This window comes from Patagioenas fasciata, chromosome 23 (genome assembly GCF_037038585.1).
Source record: "Patagioenas fasciata isolate bPatFas1 chromosome 23, bPatFas1.hap1, whole genome shotgun sequence".
Taxonomy (NCBI): domain Eukaryota; kingdom Metazoa; phylum Chordata; class Aves; order Columbiformes; family Columbidae; genus Patagioenas; species Patagioenas fasciata.
In genome coordinates, this window is record NC_092542.1 from 3,002,847 (window position 1) to 3,017,888 (window position 15,042).

General features: G+C 47.1%; 1 protein-coding gene across 2 annotated transcripts; it reads right to left on the minus strand.

Annotated features, from left to right (window-relative positions):
- Positions 1–449: 449 nt before the first annotated feature.
- Positions 450–13,343, minus strand: ENO1 (enolase 1). Of its 2 annotated transcripts, none has more exons than XM_065855080.2 (12): positions 13,203–13,343; positions 8,897–8,991; positions 7,460–7,555; positions 5,671–5,729; positions 4,730–4,799; positions 4,410–4,543; positions 4,029–4,251; positions 2,877–3,074; positions 2,433–2,634; positions 1,957–2,065; positions 1,448–1,506; positions 450–925 (listed from the first exon to the last, which is right to left on the minus strand). In XM_065855080.2, the coding sequence occupies exons 2-12, from the start codon at positions 8,979–8,981 to the stop codon at positions 856–858; spliced, it is 1,305 nt and encodes a 434-aa protein (XP_065711152.1). In that variant the 5' UTR covers positions 8,982–8,991; positions 13,203–13,343; the 3' UTR covers positions 450–855. The 2 variants fall into 2 exon arrangements, with proteins under 2 accessions (XP_065711152.1, XP_065711153.1); XM_065855081.2 differs by lacking the exon at positions 5,671–5,729 and adding an exon at positions 6,021–6,079.
- Between the last annotated feature and the right edge of the window lie 1,699 nt (positions 13,344–15,042).

Genomic DNA, 15,042 nt, shown 5'->3' on the forward strand with positions numbered 1-15,042 from the left:
TAACACTGTGCCAACCCCTTCCTAAAAGCCAAGGCTATCACGGGATTTTCTCAGTAATGCTGTGACAAGACTGACAAGCAAACATCAGCAACAGTCCATGAGAAAGGCTAACACAGCACTTGTTGTCAGGATACACCTCATCTTTGATAAACTAAGGAACATCTCTGAGCTTGTTGTCTTCCCCTGCTGGACCACAATTGATTCAAAATTTATTCTTCGTCCCCCTTCCAATGACTAAATATATCCTTGAGGGCCACCTCTTGACAGCAGGCACATCAATTCAGCTAATTCTTTGTCTATTTGTCACAAAACAACTCAAGTCCACCTCATGGCCACAGTGACAGCAGCTCAACTCTGGCTCCCTGCAGAACAGCTTTAAACCAGGATAGGATTATGCAGGGTAGGTATCCAGGCTCCTCAGGCTCCCCCAAAGTAATTCAAAGCCACACTTTGCTGGGTTGTTTGATGCTTTTATTTATCACATGTAAAAACACCACTACTTGTGTTTGCAGGTACCTCTTGCTGCGCTGCAAGCCACACAGCTCCAAATATCAAAGACCAGACAGGCAGAGAAATGAAATAAAGTGTTTATGCCCAGACTCACAAGGTCATGATCCCTGAGGGTGTTTAATACACAGAAACCCCCCAGGGACTGTTCTACAAAAGCAGTAGAGCATTACGAGTAACAGATCAGGCTTGGTGAAAACACTAGGTGAAGGAATCATCTAGGGGGAAGAGGACCTGCAAAACTGGTCTTTTTCCTTCAGCTGCCCTTATCTTTCTAGTACAGGTCATTGTGAACTAAGTAGACGCCTAGTGCTTTGAACCATAACAGGGTTGACTGATCCACACAGTTTAGTTGACACGAGGGTTCCTGAAGTTCCTTCCAGCAAAACGGGCCTTGCTGCCAAGCTCCTCTTCAATTCTGAGGGAAGGGAAGAGTGTGCTGGGTGTCAACAGATAGCACAGAACTGCTGCATTAGCACAGCTGCTGACATTACACTACATCACCTCCTCTACCTGGCACTGACATGCTACCAGTGTCACAAGCCAGTTCCCACCAAGCAGCTTCAGTTACACAGGTTTCACTGCACTGCTCAGTATCTCACATAACTTTACCCAAGTATTTTAAATGCTTGCACAAGGGAATGGCATCATGCAGACAAAAGGACTGTCTCATATCCATATCATAGGATGCTTTTGACAATGATCCCCTTCAGTGGGTCTGTTATGGACATCACCCGTCCAACTCATCACTCAGCCTCAGCCAGCTCTGCAAGCGCAGCACAGCCCAAAGGCACCTCCACCACTGTCAGGTTAAAGGTCTTAAGCTGCAGAGCGTTTTGGAGACACAGAAGACTAAGCTGTGCCCCCAGTGCATTAGCGGAGCATCCATTCTGCATCAGGCTTCACTCTCAACCCCTTTTCCCCCCGCCAGGAATCTCACCTCAGCAGCTGGTTGTACTTGGCTAGACGCTCAGATCGGCAAGGGGCACCAGTTTTGATCTGAAAGGGAAATCAAAGTTAGTGAAGAACTACAGTCAAAGTAAGGCCACAGATGCCAACACAATTCTGTTCTGTTCAGAGTAATAAGCATAATCAGAAGCTTTATTTCAGCATCAGGTTCTAAACACCTGTATACTCAAACAAGATAAGGCTTGGGAGCAATAAAGGTTATTCATTTGCTAACAGCTTCAATATCAACAAATCCCAATATACCCACTGGAGTTGATTTCAGATTTTTTTTTTTTAAATTGGCAGTTAAAGGTGAGTTTACACAAGATAGCATTCCCTCATCACAATCCCATTAGACAAATCAGCTTCCTGTACGTATAAAGAGCAAATCTGCATGCCTTAAGTCAGAACAGACCCCATCTATTGTGTGTGCAGCACGGCTTTATTGCCACATTATCTCATCAAGCAAAAAGGCAAACCACAGCAGCTGTAGATACCAACCTGACCAGTGCAGAGACCAACCACCAGATCAGCAATGAAGGTGTCTTCTGTTTCTCCAGAACGGTGACTCACCATCACGCCCCAGCCGTTGGACTGGGCAAGCTTGCAGCTGGAAGAGACACACAGATAAAGCCCCATGCCCAACCTGCTGCTGAGCGGCCTTTGCTCCAGGGCTGCCACCAAGCAGCAGGCGTTCCTCGCGTGGGCAAGGCAGAGCTACCCTCTGGCACACGTTAGGATCCCATGATAATGCTGTGAGAAGCTCAAACCAAGTAAAATTCATTGATATGCCTATGTGACTTCAAGACCATGAAGGTCCAAGGTTTACTTGTCAGTATCCTCTCTTAGTTAAGAATTTCCCTCTGTTCACAGATACCCAGTCAACAGATTTCTATCCCACTAGCTCCAGTCTCTACATTCATCTCTCTCAATTAAACAACCCCCATCCCCAGCATGGCCAAGAGGGAAGAACTTACGCTTGCAGGGACTCCGTCACAGAGCCAATCTGGTTGACCTTGAGAAGGAGGCAGTTGCAGGCTTTCTCGTCCACAGCCTTGGCAATGCGCTTGGGGTTGGTCACAGTCAGGTCATCACCAACCACCTGGATGCCAACGCTGCCAGTGAACTTCTTCCAGGCAGCCCAGTCATCCTGGTCAAACGGGTCTTCAATGGACACCACTGTAGGGAGATAAAAGGGGCTTTAAGATAACATCATCCTGAAAGGGCTTGTTCGAAAGCAGTGGTACCAAAGTGCTGCAGCCAAGTACTACCCACAACAAAGACGACACTCGAGCCTCGCAAAGGCCAGCTCTTTGTTCTGCTCTTGACCCCTCTCATACAGGAGGCTGCATCTTAACTCTTTCTTCCAGCAATCAACCCCCATTTGCCACTGTCATGTTTCTTGTTGACAAACAACTTACCGGGGTAGTTCTTGACAAAGCCCTTGTACAGGTCAGCCAGCTGATCAGGAGAAATGTATCTGCTGGGATCATCAGGGGATTTGAAGTCCAGGTCGTACTTTCCATCACGGTAGAACTCTGAGGCAGCCACGTCCATGCCAATGACGACCTTTTCAGAGTAGCCAGCCTTGCTGATGGCCGTCTTCAGCAGCTCCAGAGCTGAAACACAGGCAGGTATTTGAGTTCCCACCTTAACTCAAGGCTCTTCATTTATCAACAGCAGTGCATTCACTCAAAGAATCTCCCCTATGGGAAGCCCAAGGGCACACAGAAGAAGTTCTCAAACTCTCCCACTTTTGAACTGACTACAACAAGATATTACTACTTTTAGCTTGTAATAACCTTGAGACACCATTACAAGACTCAATCTCTTCAGGCAGGACTACATGTCAGCCCAGAGAGCTTAATACAAGGTGATACTACATCCTCTCTCTGCTTCCTGCATGTGGGCTGGAAGCAGTGACTGCACTTTAATCCCTTTTAGCTCCAGATCAGGTGTCGACCATCCAAACCCCGGCAAGATGCACAGCTGCCTCCGCACACAGCACACCCTCTTTACATCTACCTGTTCTCCACTCGCACATTTCTATGCGGAAGAAGGAATAAAACCACTCAAGAAGAGTCTCTTGATACTGCCCACTACAATACTACATTTGGCAGAGTCCAAGCAAGGAAATTCCGTATGGCCACAACCAGTAAGGTTCTCCTGATCATCCCTCACTCAAAGCCAAGCAGCTGGGTCAGCCAGGCTATTTACAGTAGGAAGCCTGGATCAAGTGTTTCTGTTTAACATGTTAATATGTGAACTGCAAGAACAGCTGCGACCAGCAACACAAGTTTCTTGGACTGTAACAGCCATTCAAGGTCATCTTCACTGATGTCTGCTAGGGTACAGACCTGTTTGTATAGAACTGTTTGGCTGTGGAAGCAGCAAATGCCTCAACTTCCCAGGCAAGCCTAATGCACTCCTACACATTGCCAGGCACAGTTCAATCTGTTTTCCTCCTTTGTCAGCAGAAAAACAACTCCACTACTGATTTCTGGAAAACCTGCAGGGCACACAGACATGCCCACACCACTTTTCATCTGGCAGGGGCTAAGATTCATTCTTACCTTCTTTATTTTCCAGGATGTTGGGGGCAAAACCACCCTCATCACCCACGTTGGTTGCATCCTTGCCATACTTCTCCTTGATGACATTCTTTAGATTGTGATAGACCTCTGCACCGATGCGCATTGCCTCCTTGAAACTGTCAGCACCCACGGGGAGGATCATGAACTCCTGCATAGCCAGTTTATTGCCAGCGTGGGAGCCACCATTGATCACATTGAAAGCCTTGGAGTAACCAAAGAGAAAAACCAAGTTAGAGTGTTCCAGGGTAAACTGATAACAATGTTTATGTTAAGACTCTAGAAAACTTGATCCAAGACCACAAGACACCTCAAAGCACCTGGTCAGATCAATACTTTATCAGGCCTTATCAAGAGACTTACAGGGACTGGCAGAATGACTTCTGCATTTCCAGCAAGGTCAGCAATGTGACGGTACAAGGGGACGCCCTTCTCAGCAGCACCAGCTTTGCATACAGCCAGAGATACACCCAAGATGGCATTGGCACCAAATTTGGCTGAAATAAGAAGTATTTACAGAAATGTTACATCTTCATAAAGAGGCTGAGCACTACCAGCACTGTGGTCTTGGTTAGGGACATGCACAGCATATGTCACGCACTGCTCCTTGTTTCTGACAAAGCTACAATTCTCTAAACCCATCCTATCTTTTCACACCTCACTACAACACAAAGCCCACTTACATTTGTTCTCTGATCCATCCATTTCCAGCATCAGTTTGTCAATCTTCTCTTGCTCCACAACGTTGACATTCTGTGGAGAGAAGCAAGCAAAGCACTGCTTGACACCAAACACAGCTCTACTAACTCTCACCCACCCACTGCATTTTCATTTCCCTGGCAGGCACCAAGACTTGCTTAAGGGCAACTCCCAACAGTTAAGAGACTAGTTCTGGTCATGATCGCACAGCAGCATCTTCAGGTCACTTCCAGCACACCAAGGCTGACAGGTAAGCTGGACCCACCAAGAGCTTGTTTTGTTGTTCATATTCAGAGCAGTAAAGCTGTCATGTCTCTTGACTTCCTGACATTTCCACTGGTATCAGTCCAGCATGACACAAGAGAAAGCCCCCGTTTATCTCCCCTGCCCCTTTTAGTGCAAGCTCAAACATGACCAGCTTGCTTACAACGTGTACGTTTGTAACTTAGTACATAACGTTTTGAATTGTTGCTAGGAACGTGCAATCACTTTATGCATTACTACTTAGGGCTTAGTGCCCACAAAGCGCACAGCAACCTCACTCAAGCGGACTTCACTTAGATCCCCTCAGATTCCCTTCCAAATTAGCCAGCTTGGACAAAACCCAGTCCCTCCCCATCATTCAGCCACCCTTTCAAGCATGAAGCAGCTTGTATCTTAACTGCACACCACTGAAGTTCCCAAGTGCTTAAGTATTTCTGCACACTACAACACTAGCTGCTAGACATTGTTTTAAGTGTTAGATAATGCAGTCATTGAGGAGAGCAATTGTTGTAGGGTAGCTTGTTCACATGCACTCCGATACAGAGGCTAACACCCCTCCATGTAATACAGCTCCTGTAACTGTCTCTAGAGAGATATCCCATCAGTTAGGACACACTGGACTGGCATTAACTGATGTTAGCAGAAGACAGATTGCTCCTACCTTGCTAATCAGTGCAGGCGCAATTGTTTTATTGATGTGCTCAACAGCTTTTGAGACACCTGGAAGGAACAAGCAAATCAGACACCGGTCAACCACACTGGTTATGCAGGCATTAGTAGGTGATCTCAGTAACAAGAAAAATCGCAAGAATACCACCTCGTGCTATTCAAACCCCAATCCAACCTGAGCTTACAGCCAAACCTGAATGCTTATTGAGGCCATCTCAACTGAATGGAAGTTGCACGAAGTAACCATCATCTAGGAATGCCTGCTGCAATGTTAGTTTGCAAGACCATGCACTGGAGAAATTCATCCAAGTGACAAGGTTGCACTGAAAGCACATCCATTACCTGTGTACACAAGGCTGTCGCCAGGAACTCGTTAACATACTTAACAGCTCTGGATACACCTGACAGACGCAAAATAGACAAGAGAATCAAGGAAGAGATGAAGATTCACAGCTGAAACCAAAGCCAGTCATGCAAGAAAAAGACAACGGCACAAATATGTAAACAGACCTACAAGTCAGCAAGTGTCTGATACTGAGCAGCAGAGTAGAAACAAAGGCGTTCAGAGAGCAGAGGAAATGGCATCAGCCAGTGAGGCTGTACTGGGTCTTTCCACCCAGGTTTCCATAGTGCTGCAAACACCATTGTGTTGGGTAGGAATAGCCTATCCATTCATAGCATGGACGAGCAAGAGGAAAGAAAAAGGTTTCCCCACAAGTCCAGCATGCAGTAGCTCAGGCATGTTGCTGCTATAGTTTCAAAACATTGCTAAAGTATCACCTCAGCACGCTTTACACTTGACGCAATGCTGAATGACACTGCCTGTGCAGTTGGATGCAGGCACAGAAATTGATTGTCTGCTCTTCCTTCATACAGGGAATAAAGCATGAACACAGCACCATCCTTCTAATCTATGTGGACACACCACTGTGTAAACCAGCAGTTCAGTACAAACCTGTTCCTTCCCCATAAGCAGAGATCATCATGAGCCAGCTACCAACATAAGCCTCAGGAATTATGTCATCCCTGCATAGTGTTTCAAGATTTCCAAAGACCTAAACTTCAGAAATGCTGACTTCTAATTTAGTGCACCCTGAACCACAATAATTGCCTTTCAAGTGGTGTAAGCCTGAAGATTTAAACTACAAAAGACCCAAGAACTAGCTGCAACTCATCCCATTTGGTGACTATTTTTTCATAACAAGAACCTTCAGCTGTGATAGCCTGTTGTGGAAGCTCAGACTACTGTCCAGTTAAGTCCCTTTAAGAACTACCTGTGGGATCAGATTTAAGGTGTAAGCACACACACATTTAGCACACTGAGATAAACACACCTTTACTTTTCTCAAGGAAAAGTGTCCTAGGTAAACAGCATAAGCTGTGCAGCTCTTTGGGATATTCAGTCATCTACGAGTTTCTTCTGTGTTAAAGTGATAATAACCGTTAATCTTTTTAGACAAGGCTCTCCAAGTTCAATTGAGTAGTTATCAACTCTAACCACTCTTTCTTAATAGGCACAAAATATTTCAACTACCTTTCACCTGACTGGCAGGAAAGTTTGAAGTAATTATCTCTTGCAGCCAAAAGTTAATTGCATGTACTTGAAAGGCATTGCCAATGTTTTTACAGCAGCGAGCTACAAAGGAGTCCAGACTGTCCAAGAATTACTATTAGGACAGCAGTAAAGGAGCCTGGGTGTCCCCTGCTACAATTGAGCACAAACATCCACAGCAACACGGCCATTGTAACAGGCCAATCTGGGGACCAGAACTCAGCTTTACCTTTCCCCATGTAGCGTGTCTTGTCATTGTCACGAAGCTCCAGAGCTTCATAGATTCCTGTTGAGGCACCGCTGGGAACAGCAGCTCTGAACAGACCTGTTTACAACGGAAAAGAGATCTGTCTTAGCACATTCAGACCCACAAAACATCCTCCACCCACATGCCATCCCAACCTACCACATAGTTCCGTCCCAGAGATGGGAGAGGCAATCTCTAAAGCATATCTCTGCTCACTTATACCGCGATCCTGAGAGCTTCTGCTCCTTTACAGCATCACCAATTCATCACTGTCTCCCTCATCCTGATCAACTGCAAGTTGACTCATTCTCTTCCACTGCACATTTCAAGTGTTTAAGTTAGGAAAGCCATCCATTCCTCTTCCAAACAGGCCGCTTTATCTACTGAATCCACTTTTGAGCTCAATTTGGCAGGAGAGCTCTTAAATTCTTCTAATATATTGCATACAAGGGACAATTAGGAGGCCTCTTTCATTACACGAGTTCTGAGTTCTTCCAACACCAGGACAACCACCCAGACAGCCGGTTCTTCCAGCCAAGGATGCTGAACCTGGACTAAATCGGTACACTGGAGACTGTTCTGCCTGTGGTTCGAGGTGCCAGCTTCAGGCTCCAGTCTCTCCCTTATCCCACTACAGCAAAGAGCTTAGCAGGGGCAATCTCATTAAATGACTGCAATAATCTTTTGAGGCAAAAAGATCAGCTATTTAGTTAGTGTATTACAGCTATTGTGTTTGCTCAATCCACCAAACCACAGTGGTATGTGTTTGCACAATGCCTTTGTCAGATCCTATCAGATGTGGGATGGACAACTAACAAACCAAGGGAAAAGTTCTACAATAATTAAAAATGTAAGATGTTATATGTGAAAACCCAATTAGACAAGTTGGTTTTGCTGCATAAGTATTCAGGCACGACCAGAAACCATTATCCAAGATTCAGCTCCCCAGCAGAAGACTGTTTCATTACACAAAGTGACTGCTAGACAAATCAAGAATTAAACTTTAAGTGCAGTCATATAAGGTTTAGGGAACACTGAAAACTAAGATCATTAGCAGCTTCTTAAGGAGAGGAACAAAGGCCTTGTTAACTCCAAGTTTGCAAGCACTATCCCAGTTTACGCTCAGGGCAAGGGCAAGAAGGTAGGTTTGGATTAACACTTGCACAATTTAGTCTGTAAGAAGCAGCACACTATAAAGAAACCCTTCCCTGTCCAAGCCAATGTCTTGAGCTCAGCAAATTAATCCCAGTAGAATGAAGTAGGTTCTTCCTGCAAGTCCCACAGTGAGTTCAGCAACGTTACACATATGAAGAGCGACCACAATTCCACTGCTAGAACAGCACAGTTCATATACTTTTGACTGCCTCTTCAGTTTATCAGATGCAAGAAAAGAATAAACACCTACAGCTGAAGACTCACCTTTGTTGGTATAGAGGTCTACCTCAACTGTGGGATTCCCACGGGAGTCGAAGATTTCACGGGCATGAATCTTAAGAATGGACATCTTTAAAAACCTGGAAAGAAGAGTTTAACATTAATCATGGCCATCAGCTGCAGCCGTGTGATTCATCTCTCCAAGTTTCAGTGACAGCAATTAAACCACAGTTTTCCAGGTCCTTCCACCTCCTCATGTTTGCTACCCATGCTGTATGCATTAGTACAGAGACACCTCAGTCAGGCTACTGACACTGTCAGCTTTCTAGAACAAGTCTGAATTCCTTCAAGGCATTTCACAATTGTTTCCCTAACATAACAGCAGCTCATGGCTTCTCTGTTACTAAGTCTAGCTTAATGTTCTTGTTACAAGTCTGGCCAGCTTGTTGGCAAAAATGTCCACTTAGTCCTGCAGGGCCACAGTCTCCCTTGCAGTTTCTAAGTTACCTTCTTGCAGTATTATTAGACCCTACACAGAACACTAGGAGCAGATGATAATTTATACAGTTCACAAGGTATCCTCTCAGTGATGTCACGAATGCAAGCTTCTGGCAAGGCAGAAACCTTTTTTTTTCCCCCTAGAGAAACTGTCTGAACAGGAAATAGGTGCTTCAGAGCCTCTCAGTAAGGAATCTTTAATTCCTAATGCCTTACACCCTTCTCCAGTGATACAGATTCTAATGCAAGTATGTGGCTGGATCAACTTCTGCCTTCCTGTGCCAGGGGGCCATCCAGATGCCGAAGCTCCATGCAGCCTAAGGTCTGGACAGCTATTCCAATCCTTGGGAGGGCTGTTAGGGTGGAGATGTCAGCACAGGCACACTGCAGTGCTTCTGTTTGGCTTTCAGCCACAGCCTTGCAGCACCAGCAGCAGGTTGACACTGCGTTCTTTCAGCAAGTCACAGTCTCCTTATAGTTCTTAGAAAAAGAACCCACTAATAAAGTGGTAACTCTTTTGAAAGATGTTGCCTTTCTAATTCCCTGGAGACCTCAAGCTTCCGGGTAGGTTTGCAGAGCTGGGGTGACTGTCGGGTTGCAGCCTGTGCCTGCAGGTGAGCAGAGCCCCGTCACCAGTACGTGCTTCCCACGAGAGCTGACACGCAAACTGCTGATGCCGCTCCCTGCTCCCCGGTGCTCCCAACAGGCTTCCAGCAGCTCAAACCGGTCACCGGCACAGCCAGCACCACCCAACCCTCAATAAACCCGTGCCTGGTCCCTCACCCACACAGCCCAAGGGTGGGCTTTTCAATAAAAGACTAAAGCGCAACAGTTCTTAGTAGGCACAGCAGCTGTTCAGAGCCAAATGTAGCCCATCTTGAAATAGAAACAGACAGTCACAGCTCTAATTAAGAGCTTGCGTTATTAGTTACACCCCATCTCCAGCATTTGCAGGAATAGCTTCTCCTCTTAAAAGGAAGAAAAAGCACCACAATCTTTTGAATATTTAATTTTCTCCCCTTATCACATATCTGTGTTTTTTATTAATAAAACTGCAGAGTAAGGAATGCCTTATGTAAGCTCAGCTACATTCTGAAAACTCAAGTCATACAAATGCCTTTAAACCATCGACTGGCAGCAAACCCAGCTCATCTGCAGGGAAGAAAGCTCAGCCTCAGAAGCAGAACTCTCTGGAAGCTGGCATTTTGGCACATCAGTGTGGGTGGTAACCTTCTTTACAGAAATGGTCATGAATCTCTGCAGTTACTGCAAAGATAGGAAAATACGACCTTAGAAATACTGCTGCTTGTACAAAGTGTGTGTGGGGGTTAACTTCATACATTCATTCGTCTTCCACAGCGAATCTTCCCTCCCCATGTCCAAAACACAGGTGGCCCTTTGGTTTGTCCCCTTGGCTTTAAAGTGCCCTTTTCAGTTGTCCTGCCTCCAAGCAGCAAATTGTGTAAGGCAGCTCACAGATTTTAGATACTGCCTGCTTTACAGCAAGACCCTCACACCAACAGATGATAGGACTAACCTAAGAAGCGAGACAAAGTTCAAGCTGGCCTTCACGCTGCCGCTACTTTAATCAGTAAATATACAAGCCAGAAATAAATCTCTGCAATTCCCCAGTTATCAGACCCATCCATGCTCACACTTATCTCTGCACTTGCACTGAGCAATGGCTAACAGGAAGAATCCCTATTTATCCGAAAAGGGCTTTCAAAGCTTACTATGCTGGCACCTACTAGGCCCTTAGTTTCATTTTCAGCGCCACAGTTTGCAAAAAAATATTAGGTGCCTCATCCTTTGAAAACACAGCCGGCTCACTGGAAGTCTCGGTGCAGGTGGTGCTTTGGGAATACACACTGCAAGAGTTTCCACTGGGAATGTTTGCCAGGTTGGACACTATTGAGGTGTCCTTGATAAATGACCTTTGCAGCAGGTCCCTCCCTCCTCTTCAGAGAGGAATCCAACAGCATGGTGCCATGCCTGAAATTCCTCATACTTTTTTTTGGCTCATTTTGCAAACCCCCTCACTTCTCTATTCAAAGAACAGTTTTTCCACTGAGCTATTTCTGGGCAAAAATCTGATGCAGTTTAGCTCATCACAAGTTGAGCATTATGTGTTCTGCCTCAATTCAGTCAACTCATCGAGACAGTGAGTCAGCCCATGCACAGGTCTAGCCGTGGAAATGTTAACTGAACACAAGAGTTCACGAGTAGCACTGCCTGCTCCAGACCTTTGTACTCAGTGATGGAGCCAGGCAAACAGACAATATCAGAGTGGTATTTAATGTATGCGTTGCCTTAAACCTCTTTTTGTACTATGACCTGCTGGCAAGGTCAGTGCCTCCCTTTCGGAGAAGAACCACACACATGAGCTTTCCTGGCCTTCCCAGGGAGCACACCTGATATTACCTACTTCAAGGCTCAGTTACAGCCCACTGCAAGGTCTGACTACTGAAATCCAAAAAATCACCACTTTTCTCTACCTAACCCCGTGCTCTGCTCAGGGACCACAGTACTCTAACAGCAATAAGGACTATTGCACCTTACAATTTTACAATTATTTCCCAAGATCTGGTTTACAGCCCACTTTATCACAAAAGCTGCACTTCTGAGCAATTTTGCAGCTACATTTCTTTTAAGTTAAGACTAAGCACTGCAAGCATCTGAATGGAGATTATAAATACAACAGCGAAGTTTGGCCATAGGAAAAAAAATATATATCTTAGTGTTTTATTATAGAACTGCTATTCAGTTATCAGTGGAGGTCATATATGACAGTTAGTTAAATGTCCTAGAAAATGGCAAATTTCATACCATCACCACTCTGGAAAAAAATGTACTGCTCATTAGACCTTTGACCTCACTGTATCAGATCCTAACATCGCAATGCTACTGCTGAAGCACTCCTAAAAAAATGGACAAATGTGGACCAACAAAGGCTCCTTCCAATCCTATTCCTTTGCTTTCCAAACGGTATTAATTCACCTCAACGCTCTGCAACATGATGTAACCCTTTTTTTTAAATAATGCCTGGCAGGCAATAAGTCACAGACATGTTGAACTACTCTCCCTTCTCACTGTTTTAATGAGGTGGAGGCCTGAAACTGCATTGCCTCAATCTGTGGGTTTGGATGACCAACTTCACTACTTCCTGGCAGGCTCAGAGAGTCGCAGCCCTGCCCGGTGACTCAGCTGGCGAGTAACGGAACAGGAGAACGACCAAGATCCTCTCGGGCAGCCCTGCACGAGGCAAATGGGTTAACAAGCAGTTTTTTCCCCACCTTAACATCCTGAGATGCCCATCAAGTCATCTGGTGCTACTCCCCACTGCTGCTGCCTTGAGAGCAACTAATACTTAATTAACCCCACTGGGAGACCTGAGGCACAAAGATTTGAGCACCAACATCAAACATTAAATATTTGAGAGGTGAAGCTGAAGGACATCCGCTGCCGCTAAAGGGGGGAAGGTCCAAATCACGACATACAAGCCGAGAGCCACTGTTAATGATTAAGAGAGAGAGGTTAAACCCTGCCTGGGAGAGAAGCCTTGACCCATCCTGTTCCCGGGAAGATTCCTCCCCTCGCTGCACACACTGAGGGCTGATGGCCGGCGCAGGCCCCCCCCCTCCCCGCCATGCGGCCGGCGGGAAGCACGTCCGCAGGGCCCAGATCCCGCCCCGAGCCCGCCTAGGCCCGGCCTAGGCTAGGCCTACCCCGCGGGGGCGGTGGGGGCTCGAGGGGAAACCGCGGACAACTCTCGCCCCGCGGACAACAGCCAAAGGGCCGGGCCGCTGAGACCATGCGGGCCTGACAGACCAAAACGTGCAGCCGCCACACTCACCTCCGGCCCAGCAGCTCCACACACGCACAGCAGCCTCCTCACCTCTGACTGGGACCGAGCAGCTCCGCCGACGCCGGGCTATAGCCCACCCCATGCAGATGAGCCGCCCGCCTCCTGCCTCCCATTGGTCGGCTCAGCCCCTCTCCGCTCTCTCATTGGTCAGCCCCGCCCCTCGCCGCCCTCCCATTGGCTACCGCTTCCTCGCGCCAGAGGCGGGCTCTCGGGTGCGTGCGCTACGTGCCGCGGCGGCCCGGCTGGCTGCGCCGTTCGCCTCGTGGAAAATCCCCGTGCGGCGGGGGCGGAGCCGAGCGCAGGCCCCGCCCGCCAGGCGCGGCCCACGCGTGTTCCTTGCGGGGGGAACCGGGTTGCGTGGGGATAACCCGGGCCGCGCTAGGGACACTGTTCTCCTTGAACCAGCGACGTCCACGAGGCTGTCCTGCTGGCGTGTGCGTGCAAAACCAACAGTTCCTTTGTGCACATACACGTGGGGTGCACCGGTTGTGCACGTCTCTTTATACACGTACACGCGCACGCTTGTGGGGGGAGAGGGGAGGAATTTAACACATTTATTGTCTCTAAAACTGGAAGCTGAGCCTTGATTTTGCAAGACTCTGCATCACTGAAATCGCATCCCTGCTTGCTCGAGAGATCTGTGCTTTTGCATGAAGTGGGTGTAGAAACTGCAATTAAAACCAGCAAGGAGGTGGCACGCTGAGGAGAGGAAGGCTGGGAAGAGAGGAGGGGTTTATAAGTTCTAGGAAAGGGTTAATTACAATACATTTTTACTTTGATTTTGAAGGGAATAGCCATTACACTTCCTGGGGTGGAGAAGGAACACTCAGTTTGTTGTCCAGACAACTTGATCAGTGGTGCTACCTCGGATACCAATGTGCCAACAGGAACAAAAACTGCAGCATTTCAAGTACGTAACATCAAACTTGTGAAGTTCCCCAAGCCTGGAATTGGGGTCTGGAGACCCCAGGGGTCTGGCAGTGCCCAGTGCATCCTGACCGCACTTTAAACATCATGTCATCGCTTGCAAGTCATGTTTGTGCTCATTCCAAAACTGCCTCACCCTTCCAACCCATGACCGATCATTTCTTCTGGGCACGTTTTTGTTGGGTTTTCTTTCCCTTCCTGAGAACATCCCCCCGAGACAAGCTTTAAGTCTCATAAAAAGCAAAGGAAATGAGCTGGACCGGGCGCCTGCCGCAGGCACGCCATGCTGACACCGTCCCCACAGGGGCCCCTGCGTGGCTCCCGGGCCCCGAGCAAAGAGATGCCATCTGAAACCTCAGCTGTTTTATGGCCCACACACCCAGAGCAGCACTGCATGCTGGCTTTTGTGCTTTTTCTGCTTTGCTGGGCGTGCAGATTCATGTGGGCTACACAGCCAAGGATCAGGTCGAAATGCTGCTGGGGTCCATGCAGCTGACATAAAGCAATATACGGCAGGAAAAGCCCTTGGAATTAAACTGTCCCTTTATAAGTAAATGGTTCTTTGCAGTGCCAACCTCCACAAAACTGCATGTTTTACCCCTAGGCAGCAATTCCTGACTTATCCGGGAGCATTACCCTTCCTGGTGCGAAGGCATGAGAGGGGAGCACTCCCTGCAGAAACATGTCCTGAGTGATCAGATTAGATATGCTCCACCAATTTTGCACTTAGTAAAAGTCCCTTGACTGCTACGCATGGAAAATCACATACAGGTGCTGATTCTTACAATGAGCTAGAAAAGATGAGGAATAAGAAAGCTTAAAGCCAAGGGCAACCCAACATTGTGGTAGATGAGCAGAACACTGATGCTGAACTATGGTGCTCTTTGGGAACAGAAGACAT

What these genes read in the sequence shown, in the direction of transcription:
- ENO1 (XM_065855080.2), bottom strand. Translation starts at nt 8,981, where the DNA reads ATGTCCATTCTTAAGATTCATGCCCGTGAAATCTTCGACTCCCGTGGG. An exon ending in AGACCTCTATACCAACAAAG is followed by an intron (nt 7,556 to 8,896) that starts GTGAGTCTTCAG and finishes CGTTGTAAACAG; the next exon opens with GTCTGTTCAGAGCTGCTGTT. An exon ending in CTTTGTCAAGAACTACCCCG is followed by an intron (nt 2,635 to 2,876) that starts GTAAGTTGTTTG and finishes ATCTCCCTACAG; the next exon opens with TGGTGTCCATTGAAGACCCG.